This window comes from Tauraco erythrolophus, chromosome 19, assembly GCF_009769465.1.
Source record: "Tauraco erythrolophus isolate bTauEry1 chromosome 19, bTauEry1.pri, whole genome shotgun sequence".
NCBI classification, from domain to species: domain Eukaryota; kingdom Metazoa; phylum Chordata; class Aves; order Musophagiformes; family Musophagidae; genus Tauraco; species Tauraco erythrolophus.
The window spans coordinates 13728410-13748494 of NC_141483.1; the positions used below are offsets into that span (position 1 = coordinate 13728410).

The following is a 20085-nucleotide window of genomic DNA, read 5'->3' on the forward strand; positions in this document are numbered from 1 at the left end:
GCAATTTGGAGCCATTGCCTCAACACCTATCACTGGAAAAAAGCAAATAAACCTCAGAGCACAGAGACCTGAATCTGACCCGAGACAGAGCCGTGCCTTTTGTTCCTGGGGCTCATCTACTTTTTCCAAGTGTAGGAGCAGGTATTTTTAGCTGTGAACTTTGTTTTCCGATGGCCTTGCACTGCCGTGGCAGCAGCACCTTCCACGCAAGTGAACCGTAGTGCTTTTACAGCTAACTGAGAACCTGCCTGCTTCCTCCCTGAAACTTGAGTGACACTCAGGATGTAGATAAGTGAAATGGCAAATGCCATGCCACAGGTCCTTGGCCAGGGGACAGTGCTGATCCTGCACCCCGCAAATGCTGCATGAGGCCGTCTGCTCCCTTTCCCAGAGCCCAGGGAGAGATCAGGGATTTATTCCCAGCCTGGGGAGCTCGGTGCCATCCCAGGCTCACTCCACAGCCCTGCTTGCAGAGCTTGGTGCCGGTCTCCAGGGCATCCGCGTCCCTGCCATCTCCTAGCGACAGGGACGCATGCTCCAGAGCCAGGAATTCCCTGCCACGCTGGGGCTGGATGGCAGCACCCGGCCGCTGCAGTGTCTGGGTTGCCTTTCGGGAGCACCTGCGGCACCTGGGGCTGCAGGACTTCCCCTGTGGCCTTGGCAGCTGGGTAGGGGGCCAGGGGGGCACGGCCATGGGACGTGGCGGGGGGGATCTGTGGTCTGCAAGGCTATCATGCCTCTCCTCTCTGTTTGTCTCTGCAGAACAAGTCCCACTTCAATGTAGGCACAAGCCCCCACAGAGGCTGGCCAGGGCTGGGGGCAGACCCAACTGGGCAGGAGGAGGCCATTCCACCGGACGAGGAGAGCCCTGAGGCGCTGATGGAGCTGCTGAGCGACTGGCACAGCCCCTGGGCTCTGCCACCGGACTGCAGCCCCCAGGACCGGCACCTGCGGGAAATGGCTGTGCTGGCACCCGAGCTCATCCGCAACTCCAGCATCTTCCAGGTCCTCAGGTCCCTGCGGATCGTTGGCAAGGGAGTAAGTGAGGCTACTGGTGCCCACAAAGCTACCCATCTCCTGAGTAGGAAATCATGTCTTCCTGTTGAGAGGGAAGACATCCTGGGAAAATGACACCTTCCTCATCCTAGGGTCTTCCCAGATGCCACTATTGCAGCTGGGGTAGAGCTACTGGCTCCCCCACCCCATGTGTTGCACTAATCCACGTTACACGTATGTCACGTGGATCAACACTACATGTCCATGTCACCTTGGCCACGAGGTGGCTCAGGGACACTTTGGCCAAACCCAACTCTTTGCAGGTGGAAGAGGTCGACGAGGGTCTGTTGCAGTTACAGCAGCTGGAGGAGCTCATACTCAGCGCCAACAAGATCAGCAGGATAACCTCAGCCAACCTGCCCCGGACGCTGAAGGTGAGCGGGCGATGCCTCACAATGGCAGGATGGGGAAGGAGGTCCTGTCTTGGAATGCAATGCAAGCTGAACAGCTCGAGGAAGTGCCAGGAACAGCTCATTGCAAAGGGTGTCTGTTGTTCCCTCTGTCCGGGGCAGGTCCTGGAGCTCTGCTGCAACGCCGTGGCCGATCTGCAGGACCTGTGCGCTCAGCCTCCTCCAGAGCTCCAGCACTTGGGGCTGGGATACAACAGGCTGTGCGGCCTGTCGCAGGACAAGCACCTCACTGCGGACTTCTGGTAATGCTGCAGGCTGAATGTGGGCTCCTGGAAGGGAGGTGGGCAGATGGGAACAAGTGACCTCAAGCCATTGAGGTGGCCCATGTTAAGAAACTGCAGCCATTGAGCAGAGTTGTTTCTTTGCTCTGTGTCCAACCTCTGTGCAGAGCAGTCTGTCTCTGTTTGCTGTGTTCTCTCATGCTCAGAGGTTGTCTTGGTCCATGGCCAAGATGTGGAATGGGGAGATCACCTGGAGAACTGCCTTGCCACTCTGCCCACTGCAGTTCCCATATCCCTGGGCAGCTTCCTTTTTCTATGCCCTTCCAAAGCCCCTGCTGGGAGTCCGCCCTGGGAAGGATCATTACTGAATGATGCAGAGGGATGGTTAATGGATACTAAAGAAACATCTTTTTGAGTTGTGGGTCAGACTAGCAGTGGACCCTGTGGCTCAGGAATTTGGAATTGGCCTCTTCAGATTGTACCATTGGATTCCCCAGTTTGACCCAGTTTGTGCTGAGGAAACACAATTTTTGTTTCTTTTTTTGAGCCAGGGCAGTAGCTCTCTAACCTCAGATGGATGCTGCTTGTTTAACCTTCTTCTCTGGGTTCTCTCCTTAGGCCAAATCTTGTCTCCCTTGACCTGAGCTTTAACAACTTCACAGATCTGCCGGGGCTGGTCTCCCAGCTGTCCAGTCTGCAGAAGCTCCGTGTCCTGGTGCTCCAAGGGAACCCACTGGCTCTCATTCCCACTTACAGAGGCTTCCTGGTGGACAGCCTGCCCAAGCTGTGCGTCCTCGATGACATCCACATAGGCGCTGACGAGAGGCACCGGTTCCACGGTTTGGCAAGGCAGCTAGGTGAGCCTTCGCCTTTGAACCTGTCTGTGCTGACCTCGTGATTTGGGAGGTGGTTTTGTCGTGGTTGAGCTAGGAGTCCTCAGGGCAAACGCTGCATCTGGTATTGATTTCCTTCTTGCCTCTCCTCAAACGGAGATCTTTCTCGGTCCCTTTTTACCCCACCAGTACAAGTGAGGACCTTGCAGCAGTGTAATCACAATCGAGGTAGTTTCAGCCTTAGGTCCAAAGGCTGCAAGAACAACCTAGTCCTAGCGCTGCCTCGGTGTCGTGGCCTGCGCCCATCTTTGCTTCCTGGGCACCATCTGGTTTCAAACTGTGCATTTCCCTCTGGAGCTGCTGAAAGAGGAGTATCTCCACTGGGGAAGATGCTCACATGGGTGCTGCGCTGTCTGCACGAAGCAGTGCCACCTCTGCAGCGTGGCATGTCCCCAGCTGGGACAACAGCAGGGGGCTGGGGACAGCTGGGGGTGGGAAGCCCGTCTTGATGGCCCTTACTCAATGAGTTTATGTGCTGGATGTGCTCTTTGGAGTCTAAAATGTCAACCAGGGAGGCAAAGCAACCAAGGTAGGAGATGTTTGCATGGCTTTGGAGTGACCCCATGTGGCAGTGGCTTGTCACAGCGTTAGTGCAGGGTGACAGGGAGGGATGCCAGGTGGTGGGACACGGCGTCCTGGAGACTTTGGCTTGGTCTGTGCCTTCCTTGCTCTGGAAGGAGCACGCCTCAGCTTCACAGCAACATTGTCTTCCTTTTAGAGCTGATCAGAAGTGAAGCACGAGTGGTTGTGAGCATTGGGGAAATCAAGGGAGTCCCTGATCCCAGCACTTGTCAGAAGCTGGAGGTTGGCTCCGAGGCTCCAGTGATCACCTACAGCTACTGTGTGACGTACGAGTTTGCAGAGGCAGAGGAGATCGAGGACGGTAGCAGCACTGAGGTTTGTACTTAGTTGAGATCTTGAAAGCAACAGGGAGTGCCAGGCCATAGCAAGGGAGGCTTCACCTCCAGGCTGCAGAGTGAGACCGTTTCTACTGGACCTGGCATGGGCAGCGGCAGTACTGGGGACAGCATTCATGTGTGGCCACGTCTGGCAGGACAAGTCCCTGCTGGCCACGTTCCCTGTCCCTCTTGGGGAGCCCAGTGCTGCTCTGTACGAGCGAGTGCATCCGGCAGACCGCTTCCCTGGTGCTGGTGCCCCTTCTTCCCATGAAGAGGGTGGGCTGGGGAGTGGGAATTCAAAGAGAGCTCTGCCCCCTGGTCCTGATGCAAACACAACCAGACATGCCCTGCCAAGAGATCCCTCTCTGTTCCAGGTGACAAAAATCCATCACCATCCCGCGATGGCCACCCTGGATGTGGACAGCTCTGCTTGGGACACAAGGGAAACAAATGGTCAGCAGGAGACTGCAGCTACGGAGGAGCCCAAGGCACACTCTGGTAATGAGGAATTATAAATTCCCTGCCCCACTGCTCAGGACAGGTTTATGGCTCTTCCTGGCATGTGGTGGCATCAGGATGTCCCTCGCAGCATCAGCTGCACCTGGGCTGTAACTGAGACCGATGGATAATGAATTGGCACAAGTTGTGTCCCTGGGATCTTTCTGTCCTCGGGAAGGAGAGGTCTCTGCTCAGACCTTTTTTGTGTCCCTGCACAGCAAAGGTGTTTGTCACGCCTGGAAAGCCCTGGGCGGACACCATTGACTGCAGCTACAGGAAGGAACACACGGTGAAGGACTTAGTGAGGCTGAAGTCCTACCTGGTGGCTGGAACCATCATCTCTGTCGTGGAGGAGAAGGTGAGCATGTGGTGGCACTGTAAGAAAGGGGGAAGAGCTGCTGGGAGGCTCAGCAGTGGTGTTGTGTTCCCTCTGGGAGGCAGCCTGGGATGGCAGTGACCCCGGGCCAGGGTCCTCGGGCATCCCAGCTGCTGCGGTGCCAGCTCCTCTCTCCGGGCAGGTGGTCTCATGGCCTGTCAATGCTGATCCAGAAGAAAACGCAGTCGCAAAGGGGAAGGCAGGACAGGGGCTGCAGAAGGACGGTGCCAAGGTAGGATGCTGGGAGAAAATGATGTTCAAAGACCATCTGAGCTGCAAAAATAATAATGAGGGAACAAGGGCCCATCTCGGGGGTGTCAGAGAATCTCCCCTCCATCTCAGACCTCCCACCGAAGTCCTCCCTTGCAATGGGAGGAAGGCAGCAGCAGTTTTACACACATCTCAGTCTTGATGCAGTGGCGGGCAAGGGGCTGGGTTGGGATTGCTTGCTGTCTGATAGAGACCCCAGTCCTCTGCTGAGGCTTGTCCTCATGCTGGTGCCCTGCAGGTTGCTGTGCCCAGGGACAAGCAGAAAAAGAAGAGGAAGAAGAAGCCATGTGAACTCCGCACCGACCCTCCCATTCGGAGGGCCTTGGGCACTGGGAAGGTGACCCTGGAGACCCTGCTGGCCACCGAGGACCTGGTGGCAACTGTGTGTGACTTTGGGATCTTGATCACTGAGCAGCCACTGCAGCCACCGAGTCTGGAGAAGGTAAGAAATGTGTCCCGGGGCAGGGTGGTGAGGCAGGGCTGCCAGGGAGGGGCAGCACTGCAGGCGGGGGTCCTGCCATGCAGTCTGCTCTGCCCTTGCTGTCCCAGGCATCCCTCCCATCCATTTCTCGGTTCTTCTCTCCATAAAATGGGGCCAAAATAGTCCTACCTAAGCATCATCCATCACTGCTGGTATCATTGTTTAATGTTGAAATTAGCAGTAAGTACAGCTACTTTTAATGGGCCTAGGGAAATAGATGAGTTTGTTTTTCCATTTGAGAATGTGAAAGCAACCCCCCATGCTTCCTCTGATGCTCTCTCTCTCTCAGCATAGCAACACGCACCGGCTGTACCAACACTTTCTGTTTCCTGGAGTCTTCTCCGAGCAGCCCCTCTGCTGTGCTCCTGCTTACCCTCACCCCTTTCCTTAGCCTTTTAAATCCTGGTGACAGAGCCCAGATGGTGATGGCTGTCACAGGACTGAACGCGGGAAGTGAATTTCAACACAGCCTAACTATGGCAACATCTCTCTCCACAGGACAGGAAAAAAGGCAAAAACAAGAGTGAAAAAACAAAAGCAGAGAGAGAAAGTCAGGCCAGCTGGAAAACAACAGCATCTGCCAAAGGTGACAGAGACTGGAGCTGGCAGGGCGGAGGGTGGCGTGTGTGAGAGCAGACAGCAGTGGTGCCCGGCCGGGAGGCAGCCGCAGGTCCCTGCACGCTGCCAGCTCTGCCGAGCCGGGCGCTTACTCACATCCTGAACTTGGGGCTGTGAATACATCCATTGACTGCGTGGGCTGGAGGGTGAGACACATGCCCGGACACTTTATTGAATCAGTGTCTGAACAAGCACCGAGGGTGGGCTGCCGGCTGCCCGGGGAGCAACACACACCTGCAGCCAGGTGCTCTGCGTGCCAGAGGAGAAGGGCAAAGCAGAGTTTTGGGTGGGAGATGCCCACTGTGTCAGCTGCCACATGTGGCTGGTGGTGCGGGCCGGCGTGGGCAGCTGGAGGCAGTGCTGTCTGGGACACATAAGATCCTCATCCATTTCCAACTCACATCTCAAAAGCACTCTGCAGAGGGGATTACTGTTCTTTGTGGTTTAGTGCTGAGGTGCACAGAGAGCCCCAGGTGCCCCAGGAGCCCATTGCAGGGCCAGGAACAGACCCCGGTCTGCCATCACCCATGAGGAGACCACCCTGACCCCTGATGGGTGTCCCCCACCTCCCCAGTGCGGAGCTCACGGTCTGGTCAGCCAGCAGCGTTGCTTAAACTGCTGGAGACAAACCTTGTTCTGCCTCTTGCAGGTTATTTTTCCAGCAATATCTTGTTTTGACTACAAAAATAGCAGTGCCAGCACATCGGAAGGGTAATGCAAGAGCAGGAGGAAGTGGGGAAGGGAAAGGGTGGCAGGGAAACGCTGAAAAGCTGCTCATGGGTCAAGGAGAGCATGGAGAGGGCCAGGCCTCCGCAGCACAGCTCAGAGCTACCAAAGGAGCCTTGTGTCACCGCTCTGGCATCGGATTTAGTTGCAGTCAGATTTAAGAGAGCAGTTAACCCCTCCCCAAGTCCTTCAGGATGGTTTTCAGTGCCCTGTCACTCACGGCGAGGTCCCCATCTTTGGGGAGGATCTCAGAACCCTGCAGTCCTCGGCTGTGTCTGTGCTCGAGGAAGCCTGAGGCATTCCCAGCTACCTGAAAGGAAGAAAAAACTCCTTGAATTATTGTTCCCCACGAGAAGAGGTGTGTTTGCAATACATGCTCAGACTGTCACTGGGGCAGGGAGCTGCTGTCAGACAGCTGAACTTCAGCAGTGGTGTTTTTCTGCTTCCTCTCCACCCCAGTGCCTGTGGTCAGTGCATGCAGGTCTTCCCTTCAGCTCGAGTGAGAGTGAACCCTTTCTGCAGGGGCTTGTGTGGCCGGAGATGGTGCTGGGTGCACAGAAAGCCGCTGCTGATGCAGGAAACCCAGAGTGACTGGAGACTCGTGCTTAATTTGGTGTCCCCTTACGCCCCTGCGAGTGGAGGCTGGCTGGCAGCGCAGCAAGGCTGCTGAGTGTGTGTTTCAAGGAGGTAGTGGCTAAAAATCAGCTGTTCCCACAGCTCGCTACGCCCAGTGCTGGCAGTGTCCCGTGCCCGAGCGCTCTGCTGCTCCTCGTGACTCACAAGTACACCCTGATTGCAGCCAGGGTGGCAGACACAGCTGGGGGGGGCAAGTGGGTGCCGGAGCGCCGCTGCACGCAGTGACTGCAAGCCCTGGCTGCTCCGTGAGTCACCAAATTGCCCCGTGGTCGTTTGGCACTTGCTCATCACCTGGGTACCATGTACCACCTCGGAGCTGTGGCAGCGGCCGTGTCCTGAGGCACTGGGGATGGGCTCCCAGCCCTTGTGCCACTGCAGCCATGTGTCCGGCGAGGCTGTGTAGGGACCGGCACTCTCACGGCCGGGAGCTGAGGCTGATTTGCATCCCGCAGTCGGCAAATGCACACAAATAATAAGTCCTCTCAGAGGAGTTGGGATCCCTTCCAGACAGCTCAAAGAGGAAAGGCAGCAAGCTTTGTCTCAAGCAAACAATTTGCCCAGACATTGAAGGATGTCGTCGGAAGTAGTCTCACGTAGATCTCATTTTACCCCTCACTTGGTTTTCCGGGATCCCTGGAACTATTTGTTTCTGCATCTTTCCTTTTTGCCTAGGAATTACTGGGGAATTTAACAACAAAAAGCAAAATTGCACTCAGATCCACTGACAGCTTAAAGACGAGTTTTGGGCTTCTTACCTAAAGTCATATTCAAATAGATTTTCCCTCAAGGCCCGGAAGTCGGTGCTAACGCAGTGGGCATCCCCCTCCTGCGCACTGCTGCCCTTAGAGCGATTTACTCTGTCAAGACACTGACAGATTTACTAATTTCCACAGGAAAAAGAAAAAACAAAGAGCCTGCTGAACTGGAGAAGGGTCGAGGGCTGCAGCCGACGCCACTGACGGTTCAATTCCAGATGCAGCTGCTTCGTTGGCCCTCAGCAGGCAGAACTCAGAGCCAGGAGAGCGTGGCCATGGTGGTGGGGAAGCCTCAGTAATGTGTCCGTAGCAAAAGAGTGAGTGGGAATTAAAACCCAGGGGGATGCTGCGTGGACCCTGGTTTAGCTGAATCGCCAGAGCTGGGAGGTGCTGCGGGGCTCGTGGTTGTCTGGGGCTGCTGCTGAGCTTCTGCAGGGGCTGCTGCGCGGTGTGCAGGGTGGGGGTGTGGGGTGCAGGGTGGGTGTGCAATGTGTGGGGTGCAGGGTGGGGGTGCAACGTGCGGGGTGCTGGGTGGGTGTGCGGTGTGCAGGGTGGGTGTGCAATGTGCGGGGTGCAGGGTGGGTGTGCGGTGTGCAGGGTGGGTGTGCAATGTGCGGGGTGTAGGGTGGGTGTGCGGTGTGCAGGGTGGGTGTGCAATGTGTGGTGTGCAGGTGGGTGTGCAATGTGTGGTGTGCAGGGTGGGTGTGCAACGTGCGGTGTGTAGGGTGGGATGTGCAATGTGTAGAGTTGGATCTGCAATATCTGGTGTGCAGCATGGGTGTGCAACGTGCAGGGTGCGCTGCCCCGGGTGCCCGGTGCGCGGTGCCCGGTGCGCGCCCCCTCCAGCTCGGTTCGCGGGCCGGGGCGGGGCCGGGGCGGTGCGTGGCGGTGGCAGCTCCCGGTAAGTCGCGGCGGCGGCGGCTCTGCAGCTCGGGGTGGGGGGTTTGCAGCTCGGGTTCGGGGGGTTGCAGCGGGCTGTGCCGAGGGGCACCGTGGAGCGCCGGGCTCCGGGCCGGCCGGGCTCTCCCCGGGCCGGTGCGGCTCCCCGGCGGCTCCCGAGCGCTCCCGGGAACGAGCGGCCGCCGCGCCCGGCACAGCGCTCCCGTCCTCGCCGGCACCTCCTGCCCTGCTGGGGCCCGAGGAACGACCGCGAGGGGAAAGGCCGAGCCCCGTCCCGGCGGCTGCCCGGGCTGGGTCGTGGGCTCCGTCCCCGCGTGGCTGCGGGGGTGGCAGTGCTGCGAGCGCGAGTGGAAAGTGTAAGTGTGCGGGTCTGGCTCAAAAACGGTTTGTCTTCCTCTGACCGTGCAGGGCCCGGGTTCTGCACCGCAGCTTGCCATGCACTCCCGGATTAAAATCCTGGCGCTTTACGCCTTTTCCATCACGCTGCTGATGGGGGTTTTTTACGTGAAGAAAGAGGCAAAGTTGGCAGCGCCATCAGCGAACCAGAAAGTGGATGTAGTGAATCATAAACTGAAGTCTTTGCTTCTGGGCAATGCTGAACCCAGCAAGTGTTTGCCAAACTTGACCCTTGCCAATTTGTCTCTCTCCCTTCCGGAGCTTCACCGCGTCTTCTTAACGTACAAGCACTGCCGGAACTTCTCGGTCCTGCTGAAGCCTTCCAGGTGTAGCAAGGAGACGTTCCTCTTGCTGGCGATCAAGTCTTCCCCGATCAACATAGACCGCCGGGTTGCAATCAGGAACACGTGGGGAAAGGAGATCTCCCTCGGTGGCAAGCACATCAGACTGGTATTTCTTCTAGGGCGCTCGGAGCCCAAAGTCCAGGTACAGCCCCTGTACCAGCTGCTGGATTACGAGAGCCAGGAGTTTGACGACATCCTGCAGTGGGATTTTGTTGACAACTTCTTCAATTTGACCCTCAAGGAGCTGCATTTCCTCCGCTGGTTCATGGAGGACTGCCAGCATGCCAGGTTTGTGCTGAAGGGCGATGATGATGTCTTTGTCAACACTTATAACATTGTTGAGTTCCTCCAAGAACTGGACCCTGAACAGGATCTCTTTGTTGGGGATGTGATCGCCAATGCCCGGCCCATCAGGAACACCAAGGTCAAATACTTTATTCCAGAGCCCATGTACAGAGCCCCGTTCTATCCTCTCTATGCAGGTGGAGGGGGCTATGTGATGTCTAGAGAGACAGTGCGCCACCTCCAGAGCATCGCAGAGGACATGGAGCTCTTCCCAATAGATGACGTCTTTGTGGGAATGTGTCTGGCAAAGATGGCAGTGACCCCAAAGAACCACGCTGGCTTTAAAACTTTCGGGATCCAGAGACCTTTCAATCGTTTTGATCCATGCTTGTACAAAGAGCTGATGGTTGTGCACAAACTAGACCCAACCGAGATGTGGATCATGTGGACGCTGGTAAAGGATGACAGCATTAGGTGCGCGGTGTCAGTGACACACAGCTACAGAAGGGGCTGGCAAAGAAGCTACTGATGAGCACGGCAGGATGGTGACTGGTGACGGATACAGGGTACGCGAACTAAAAATCAGGTTGTGGTAGAAACGTGTCCTCTACTAACAGACTGTACTTGAGCCGTAGGGGTTTGTTTGGCAGTAAGTCTTTTCCTATCGGTGGGTTACTGAAGCAGTTGAATTGTCACAGGGAGGGAACGGGGCTGGTAGCTTGGTGAGACACGGCACAGGGGACTCAGCTTGGCTCTTCCCAGCCAGACTGGAGCCAGAGGAAGTCACAACTGCAACAGGGACGTGCACGAGGTGACATCTGCTATGGAGGCTCTGCAACACCACGGCTGGTGTCAGACTGCTGGGCAAATTCAGTCTTGCGTAGGAAAGCTGATGACTAATGGGTGACAGAACACTTGAAATTACTTGAAAAAGTGGCAGAAAAGCCAGTGTGTGCTGCTGGGACCACTGCATGGCAATTCCGCTGTCCCAGGCCAGCAGTCCCACAGGTCCTACTGGACAGCAGGAGAAAGAGAGTGGAGTAGGGGAAAAAAAAAAAGCCTCAAAAATGCATTGCTTTAACCCAGCACGATGATCCAAGTGACTGGGCTCTGACTCAAGCCCTTTGGATTTTACAGAAGTTTATCACACGTTTACTTGCACTGGAAGCTTTTGCACAAATGCTTTCTGATTGGGTTTGAGAGGAGCAGTATGTCTTGAGTAATCACGGTAGTTGCAGTGGCTGTAGCTTTTCATGTTGTATGGGAGGTGTTTGGGGTTCAGTTTGGTTTGTCGTTGTAATGTTGGGTATAAATAAAATATAGTTTTGAAAAGTGTTTTCACAGGAGTATTCTTGGGTCGCCTGAAAGCTAAGGGAACTCAAAGCCAGAGAAGGCTTAGATCTGGTGCTGGGGGTTTGCTTTAAGGAGTCGTTGGTATTGAAGAGGTTAAGGTTATGTGGCAATGGAAACTTGCCACTTCCTTTGCAGTGAGCTGCTCCGTTCTCTGCCCCTGTCTAGACAAGATGTGTTGATACGGAAGCAATTAATCCATGAGTGCACTGGAGTCGCCAATTTGAGGGAAGATCAACTGTGAAACTGGGATGTGGCAGTTGCTGGAGCAGGAGCTGCTGTGCGCTGTGTGAGCAGGAAGCGGCCCGGAAGCTTTAGGAAAAGGTCGTGGGCAGAGAGGAAGTGCGTGATTACAGACATCAGAGTAATTTGTGTTGTGCTCTTGTCATTGCTGCCCACCAGATGCGAGCCGGGGCGTTCAGAGGTGCCTGGAAGAGCTTCCAGGAGGTCCTTGCTTGGATGCCTTAGGCAGAGGGCATCCCCGAGACCAGAGGTGTGAGCTCAGAGGGCAGGCTGGGTGCCCTGCCTTCCAGCGTGGTGGTGCAGCGCTGTTTGACCTCCGGCCAGGGGAGTTCTGGCAGTACTGCTGGTCCTTGTCTCAGAGTGTCCCTTGCTGCCTCGGCTTTTTAAAGCACCAGGTGTAGTTCCAGCTTAACCCCACAGCATGAGCCGGACTGTGTGGCAGGAGTTGCCCCTCTCGCACGAGCTGTTTCTGTGCCAGATGTGTCTGAAAAAAATTCCTCTTCCAAGGGGTGAGCCTGTGTCTGTGTGTCCATCCTCAGCTGCTCCTGCGCCTTCTCACAGCAGCCCTACAGGGATCAGTCAGCTGTACCTGAGAAATTGTCTGCACAGTTTCAGACATGTTGGCTTTGTGAACAAGGCTGCGTATCAGCAGCAAAACCCAGTTTCTGGGCACTGTTCTCTGGGCACTGCGGCTTGTTCGAGGGGAGACACTGGCCAGAGCAGGTACCCTATGAACTGCTGTGGCAGCATTTTTCCGATCCACTAGGTGATTCCAAATGCAAACTCAGGAACATAATGCAGAGCGTGATGTCATGTCTGTTGCGGGTTTAGGTGTACGGGCTAACCCCCAACAGGCAACTCTCACTTCCTAATAAAGGTGTGGGACACTTTTCCACCCCATTTTGGAGGCAATACAGAGCCACTCACGCTCCTCACTCCCATTTTGACTTGTCTGAACTGGCTAGTTGGGTCCTATCACGTCTGAAGGTTCGATGTGTGTGCTTGTGTCTTGGGAAGTAACAGCAGGGCGTAGGGTGAAACAAGAAGTGAGGCATGGGGCTGCAAGGGGGCTGGGAGCGGGCTCCGAAAGGGGAAGAATGAGTGGCTTTGCAGACTCCTGCAGCAGTCCGTCTGAAGCCATATCTCTGCCATGCAAATGCCTGAGTAGAGTTATTGTAGCATCCTGAAAAGAAGACAACCTGTATGTGCATTTGGGTCAGTGGCTTGGCAGAAGTTCTTAAACTGCAGGATGTAACCAAAAATTGGAGCAGTTGTGGTTAGAGGTTGATCTGAAGTTGCATTTGGCTCTTGAGGGTGTGGCTGTGCCACTGCTGCAAATAATCCTCTCATGATAGTGTTTTTTTTTCCCTAATGCTCCAGCCCAAAGCTGGGTTTGGGACCTCCTGACTACTGGCACAGCAGACACTGGCATCTTCCCGCAAGCCTGAGTTCTGGTCTGTGCCATCCTCCTTGGATACAGCAGGACAGAGTGAGGAGCAGGAGCAAGGAAAGGTGGTTTGTTAACTCCTTTACCATTTAATCTATAAATATACAGTGCGGTGCAGCTGAGATTGCATTTGCTCAAAAGGCAGGCAAAACGAGACAGAGGCTCGTGCTGCAGCTGAAAAAATTCCCAGTCAGGCACAACTCAACTTAGTAACAGCAACCTCGACACAGATGCAGTGTATCAGGTGCTAATTTGTGGTAAAACCCCCTATGATTAATGTGTGTTTTCTTACAAAACTGATGAGTGGGGATCAACTGACTCAAATCAGCAGTGATAAAGTTCTGGTGGATGCTTTTCTACGCAGCAATCTCAGCTGAAGTTTTGTCTATGCAGTTAATATTGCAAATTTCACATTAAGCTGTCAAGTTAGAAAATGAACACAGTGAAAGACACCTGTGGTTTTGAAGCCTGCAGCAAAACACTAAGATTGCAAAAAGAGAGAAGTAAGATTGTTTTCCTGAAACTTGTGCTGGAAAGCATTCAAATATGTAAAACTCACTTTTCCTCACTGCATCTTGAAAATTCAGTCTCCCTTTGCTTCCCGGGGAAGGCAGATGCATTTGAAGTGGTGACTCTGGAGTGAAAGAGGCTGCTGCACTGGGCTGCAAACCTTCGCTAAGAGCCTGGCTAACTCCACAGACAGTTTCCAGCAGTTCAGTGTAATTTGATGCAGCTGTCAGACCCAGCTCTGTTACGAACTTTTAAGTTCAAGTATAAAAAACAGGGCTTCATCTCAAACCCAAAAGGGCACACTCGCAACGAGATGCTTTTGCACAGTTTAATAAAGGTATCTCCTACCAGACATCGTTTACTTCACAGGTTAGAAATAATGACTTTTAAATATGCTTCTTTGGCTGATACCTAGCTAGCCTCTGAGTTGAGAGCACTCAGAAACACAGCAAACGAGCAGGGGGACCCTCCCAGCAGAGAGACAAGTAAGAAGCTATCCTTGATAGCAGTTTTCACATTTGCATAGTTAAACATTTAAATAATTGAATCCATAAATATTACAAACATGGTGAATTACAAACAAGATAAAGGCCTTTCAGATACTTGGAATTGACTTGATTTGTAAAGCAATCCTGTTTGGGGTAAAATGGAATCATAAGCTTATTTCAGTGGTTTCCACACTATCCCACACTTAAAAGTTTGGGACTCTTCAGTTTGCAATTGACTCCCACATATTCTACAGTGACACTTCGGTTCTTTTCAGTCCTCCCGAAGGTAAGGGTCCTCACCCGCCTCTGTACTTCCTAAAATACCCTGCGGCAATGAAGATTCCTCTCCTTGAGCTTTTATGAGCTCTTCTGTTTGAGCTTCAGCTAACTTGGTCTCTGCTTTCTGGGACAGCTGTCGCACCTCTTGCACCTGGGATTTCACTAGCTGGATGTGGCTGCGGGCTGTCACCGAGGCTTGGTCTGCACCTGGAAAGCAGGAAGTTAAATACACTGGGGTAGAGCAGCACTCAGCAAACCTTCAATTAAGGAAGCAACTGTCTACAATTATCATCTGCTTTGCTAAGTGTTTCTGTGGCTTTTGGGCTATATTAATGCTGAATCACAGAATCGTGAAAAGACCTTGAAGATCATCAAGTCCCACTGTTAACCCAGCACTGCCCACTCCACCACTAAACCATGTCCCTAAGCACCACATCTACACGTCTTTTGAATACCTCCAGGGATGGTGACTCAACCACTTCCCTGGACAACCTGTTCCAGTGCTTAACAACCCTTCCGGTGAAGAAATTTTTCCTAATATCCAAACTAAATGCATTTACTGTTCATTTACCTTTAACAACAATACGCCTACTGTGAGACTTTTCTGCCCCCTGGAATTACTCCCACCCAAGTGGGTTACAGCCAGTGTCTGATCAGTGTGGTCAGCTTGTGCTAGTGGGTTAGAGAACTAAGCCCAGCCCAGTCATGACGTGCCAGGAACTTTTAGTCCTTGTCCTGTCCTAGCACCTAGCAGCTGCAGGAATGTCTATGGCACTGCTGAACTCTGAAACCCTTCTCCTCCCCTAAGCATTCTGTGCTCCTACGGATTCTGTGTCCTTCTCAGGCACTCACAGAGTTACATGTCCCTGTATATTCATTGCTTTCCCTTCCCTTCTTGACTCCAGTAACTTTGCTGATTTACCATAAGTCAGCCCATAACTCAATCTCAGAGCTATCAAGTCTCTACAGATTTTCTGAAGGCAAGTATACAGGCAGAAAAGACCAAAGTTACTGTCTTTCCTGAGTGAAAGGCAAATATTGTCACTCTTTAACAAAAGTAAATCCAGCTAGAAAGACCTGCTGGATCCCCTAGGTAGCCTTATTTCTGTGCCTCTCAGAACCGTGTTTGAAGACCGCATTTAAAAATGATTAAACACTTCCCTCAAACTTTTTTTTTAGGATGGTTGGTCTTGATCTAAACCGTGTAGGAAGTTAGCCGAACACTTCTGCTAGACCTGCAGCCAATAAAAGAATGTAAGTTCACAGCATCTTTAAAAACCAGGCGCGAGTTCTAAATTGGTTATGTTAACTGAATGTATATTCTGTGTCTCTCTCAGCTCCATCCTTTTTCAATAAATACTGCTGAAATGCTAGAAGAAAGAAACTCTGCCTATTTCTGCTTGTGCTTACCTGACTGATATGCAGCTTCTGCTGCCATCTCTGAAAGACGTAACGCTGTCATCCAGCTGGATTCCAGCCTTAGGTATTCCTGCTGTTTTGTTGTCATCTAGAAGTAAAACAAAGTGTTACTTAACTGGATGTAACAGTATCTGAATGCTCTTCCGAGCTGTGGCTTTGTGACGAGGTGAGTGAGCAAGTGAGAGTGAGACGACAACAGTCTGAGCAGTTTTAAGAGGCAGATTGCTGACTGGAGGGAGACAATGGCTTACATCAACTCTGGCTCCTATCACCACCTGCCAGACTGCATCCACCTCTTCGGAATTCATCTTCCCAAGGAGATTTGCATATTGCTTGTAGAGAGACACCAGTGTATAAACTGCCTGCAAAGGAATCATTTCACACAATTAGTGACAATCTGTACATCTCTGATGTTGTCTCAGTGTTAACTGGTGTTAATTAGCAAAATTGCTGAATGGTTCCCAAGGTGCTTAGTTTTCAAGTTCAGTGCAATTTTGGAGGCACTGACAGCATTTGCTGTCTGCCTGCAGACGTGCTGTGCATAGCATCTCTTCATGTACTTGTCATATTAAGAAGGAAGTAAACTGGAATGCAAATACTTTACTCAAATTGGCACTTACTTACACAATTAAAACTCTATCTTGTTGTTTCAGACTTAAATATGGCTTCTTCTGATGAAACTCAAGTTTATGGCCTTAGAGATGGGCACAGAAGGTAAACAATACACCCAAGAATACAGGCTAGTGTACACTACTTACAGAGTAAGCAGGTATCTAATAACTGTAGTCCAGCCCCAGTTCTGAGACATGGGCTCGAGCTCAAAGCAGTCCAACAAAGCTAAAAACAACCTCCATGTCTGGTGTAGTAGAATGGTGAGCCCTACACCACTGTTTCCTAGAGACTTGGCATCTTCAAACCCCCCCACCTCTTTTATTAAAATTCATAAAAACACAAAGTCCATTTTAAGTATGGCTTAACAGGTGTAGTCAGCACCAAATAATTCAGTATTTCCAGTATTAACGTGGTAGCAAAGTGCGTAATCTCTCAGCTTACCTTTGTATACTCTGTCAGTGCTTCAATCAGTGCGTATGTTGTTTGGGAGAGGAGTGTGGAAGTACTGTCTGTTACCAAGGAAACTGCTCGTTTAATCAAGGCATCGTTACTCAGGGAAACCGAGTTCTGTTTCTGAAAGACAAGACGTCTGCATGATCTTTGCTCTGACTTTCAGATGGATTTACACTGACTTTTTACACTTTACACAATCTTTACACCGACTTTCAGATGGATTAGTAACAAATAAGGGTACGGAAAGGCACCACTGTTAGTTACAGGGTTGGGCAGCCTATTTCTTGCTGTTTTGCCACTGTAAAACTGTTTTTGCAAGGTGTTACTGAAGGCAGCCATTATCCTTCTCATTTCTCTTCCTGAACAGCTGCATGGCTTAAACCCCCCTGATCCCCAAGAAGGAGCACAATTCGGAGGGCAAGCACTAGTTTGCACGAGAGGGTGCTGTGTGTATCTCGCTCCCGATACGTTACCTCCACGACTGGGATGGCACACAGGGCCACTCCCAGCCCCACGCCCACCGTGTGGTGCCACTGTCCGTTGGTGCCCGAGAGGCAGCGTCTCCTGAGGCTGGCCAGAACAGGGAAGCTTTGTCTGGAAATGCAAGAAACCAAGTTACACACAAGAAATAACCAGCGTGTGGTGGAAATCACGTGTCGAAGAGGCAAAGAACACCCAGAAGCTGTCTGGGGTGACCTAGGCTCTCCCACGCTTCTGCAACGCGGCTGCCAAACAGCGAAGGAGTGAGTTTGTTTTCAATCCTGTTCTATCACTTAAGTGCAGAAGACAAGCCCAGTGACTAGTGCACTGTTAATGCTCTGAGAGAGGAAACGTCTCCTACCTGGTACCAGCACGCCGCTGACATTCAATAACATTGAAAAATAAGTGAAAAAGCGTGCTTAAAAGTGGCACAGGGCACAGGCTGGCGAGCAATGTGACTGGGAACGGTTTGCTGCAGCCCAGTGGCACTGGGGGCCTCCCGTGGTCGGTGTTATCCGCACCCGGCGCTGTGTGTCCCTGGGGTCAGACGCCAAAACGCTGGAGCAACACCCAGCCGTGAGGATTTTTGCGTTGCGCAGCCATTTTCTGGCAATAACCGGTCAGTTTTCCTTCTTTTGTGCTGCGGGCGCCGTGCGGGCACCGCAGCTCCCACCGCCCTGCTGCTCCAGTGGCGCCCGCAGACAGACGAGGCGCGTTACGGCCGTTTCCGCCGCTCCGGCCGCCGCCGGCGCCGTTACAGCGGGCGAACACCGCGGGTGCGGGGTCGCACAGGGCGGCCGGTAACGGCGCCGGGAGGCTCGTGTCAGCGCCGCCGGCCGCGCCCGGCCCGTGCACAGCCGCCGGGGCCGTACCGCGGCCGGGAGCGGCTCCGCCAAAACGCGCCCGCCCCGCCGCGCCCGCGGTACCTGAGGAAGGAGCAGCAGCTCCGGAGCCACCGGCTGCCCGCAGCCATCTTGGGAAGCAGGAAGTGACGCCAGCGCGCCCCGGCGGGGCGGGGCCGGGGCCGCGGGCGTGGCGCATGCGCGGAGGGCGGCGGGCACGTGCGGCCGGTGGCGCGCGGGGCCGGCGGTTGAAGGCGGGAGAGGCGCGCGGCGGGGGCGCCGCTCCCGGGACCCGCCGTTTATCCAGGAGTTCTGCAAAAAAAAAATGACACGTAGTTTCTGTATCTGCCTTCGCGCCCTTGACGAGGCGGAGGTGGGCGAGAGACTGGTTTCCGTGAGGTGTTGGGCAGGTTGGAACTGGTTTGACCCTTCCCGCCCCTCCGCCGTGCTCGGCAGGCTGCCGCGCTCTCGAGGCGAGGAGGGAATCTCGGGGAAAAACTACCGGGAGGCTTTTAAATATTATGGGAAATAGGGACAAATATCGAGGAGACACAAAGAATCTGCAAGAGCCACGAAGAGCCTATGCATGTAGATACTTCTTTTTTTTTTTTTTTTTAAATCTTTATTCTTTTTACATAAGAAAATAAGATTGTGATTAAGCAGCGAGGAAACAGAATGTTGGCAGAGTCGGCGCAGGAGGAAGCGGCTGCCACCCTGTGCGCGGAGCAGACGTGCCGGCCGAGCTGCGCGGCGGAGCCTGTTGCCCCTGGCCCGCCCGTGGCTGCAGGAGCAGAAGAGAAGGTCTCATTTAAGCACCAAGAAGTAGGTCGTCCAGCCGGCGAGCAGCAGCGCCCCGACCAGCACGGTGTAACTGAAGAGCACGAAGGCCAGCAGCTCCTTCAGCACCTTGAGGAAGTGGATGGTGAAGGAGTCCGGCATGGCGGCAGGTAGGATGTGTGGGGCTGGCTGCCACCGCTGTGCTCCTTCCCGGGCTGTAAGCAAAAGGACAGGATGAGTCTTTCCGAGCAAGGAAAGAGCCGATGCGGTGGCTCTGCTGTGGGGAGAAATGGCTGTGTCCAGGAGAGTTAATGGCCACCTGTCCTAAGAAGGTCGTTAGTGTCAGGTGGGACTCGTACGTGCTTCTTCAGAGTCCTGTACAGGGTTGCCGAGCTGTGCAGTGTTGAAAAGGAGTTCAGGATCTGCTCAAAGTCTCCAGATCAGGACTGGTTGAGCAGGTTAAAATACAGACACACAGACAGTGGACACTGCGGTGTCGGGGAGGGCTGAGGCCCTCATGGAGCCCACCTGGCTCCTGGTATCTTTCCCTGTGTCAGTTGCTGTGCATCCAGGAAGCTTCATGTTCGGAGCGGTCGCTGATGGTGCATTTACCAACAGTGTGTTCTGATCAAAGTGGTCAATTCCTCCAAGGAAGCCACCATTAATATTTAATGATATAATTGCATCTAATGGAGACACTGGCACAAACTGAGCCTTTTGTTTAAGAACGACGAAAACCGGGGCTCAGATAGAAGTTTGCACAGGCAAATATTTATATCTTACGTTAAAAATAACCTTTAAATGGGAGACATGGGATAAGATGCTTTAGGATTCATCTTCTAGCTGTATTTTAAAGTCATACTTACCCATCATTTTAGAAGTGATTGCTCATTTGTTTAATATAAAATCTGAACTCTCTCACAAAAGTTGTTGGCTCCTTAGACTTTAAACTGTGATGACCTGTCTAAAAAATTCTACTGTCTTTCAAATTGACATGGTCTTTTTAATTTTGGTCGTAACTGTGCCTGATCGAAAATATCTACACTCTTGGTCAAGCACAAAAGGGAGTTTAAAACCAAACTTAAGATAAAGCTCACCTAAAAGGATTATTTATCTTCTAAACAGTCTAAAGCCAGCCAGTGTAAACTGAATTCCTCCCTGCCACTTAGAATGTTTTTTAAAGAGCTCTTGTGATAAAGAGTTCACTTTTTTTTCTTATCAAAGAGTTCAGTTATTTTATTCTAAGCTCAGGCACGTGCATGCGTTACAGGAGCTATTGCATTTCAAACCCAGCCATGGTTTCCCAGTTGTTCAAAGCATTGAAGCTTTCTATTTATAGGCTTTATGTGATTTCTGATTATCTAAAAAGACGTTGATAAAGAAATAACTGCTTACCCAGGGTGGTGATGGGCTCTACTTTG

The 20085-nt window shown here is 52.8% G+C and overlaps 4 protein-coding genes across 4 annotated transcripts; 2 read left to right on the top strand and 2 right to left on the bottom strand.

Moving 5' to 3' along the window:
• The first annotated feature begins 572 nt into the window (after positions 1 to 572).
• On the top strand, positions 573 to 8140 carry LRRC43 (leucine rich repeat containing 43). Its single transcript, XM_086623656.1, has 12 exons — positions 573 to 668; positions 763 to 1038; positions 1320 to 1430; positions 1569 to 1708; positions 2306 to 2544; positions 3299 to 3477; positions 3854 to 3977; positions 4196 to 4335; positions 4496 to 4585; positions 4862 to 5065; positions 5603 to 5690; positions 7978 to 8140. Exons 1-12 carry the CDS (start codon positions 573 to 575, stop codon positions 8136 to 8138), a joined length of 1848 nt encoding a protein of 615 aa, XP_086479782.1. The 3' UTR covers positions 8139 to 8140.
• Positions 8141 to 9174: 1034 nt separating this feature from the next.
• Positions 9175 to 10308, top strand: B3GNT4 (UDP-GlcNAc:betaGal beta-1,3-N-acetylglucosaminyltransferase 4). The gene has a single exon (XM_009985160.2). It carries the CDS (start codon positions 9175 to 9177, stop codon positions 10291 to 10293), a length of 1119 nt encoding a protein of 372 aa, XP_009983462.1. The 3' UTR covers positions 10294 to 10308.
• Positions 10309 to 13636: 3328 nt separating this feature from the next.
• On the bottom strand, positions 13637 to 18018 carry DIABLO (diablo IAP-binding mitochondrial protein). The gene is made up of 6 exons (XM_086623450.1): positions 17972 to 18018; positions 17039 to 17159; positions 16554 to 16685; positions 15752 to 15862; positions 15492 to 15588; positions 13637 to 14288 (listed from the first exon to the last, which is right to left on the bottom strand). Exons 1-6 carry the CDS (start codon positions 18016 to 18018, stop codon positions 14074 to 14076), a joined length of 723 nt encoding a protein of 240 aa, XP_086479576.1. The 3' UTR covers positions 13637 to 14073.
• A 673-nt stretch (positions 18019 to 18691) lies between these two features.
• On the bottom strand, positions 18692 to 18826 carry LOC147527431 (uncharacterized). The gene has a single exon (XM_086623801.1). The coding sequence runs from the start codon at positions 18824 to 18826 to the stop codon at positions 18692 to 18694; it is 135 nt and encodes a 44-aa protein (XP_086479927.1).
• Between the last annotated feature and the right edge of the window lie 1259 nt (positions 18827 to 20085).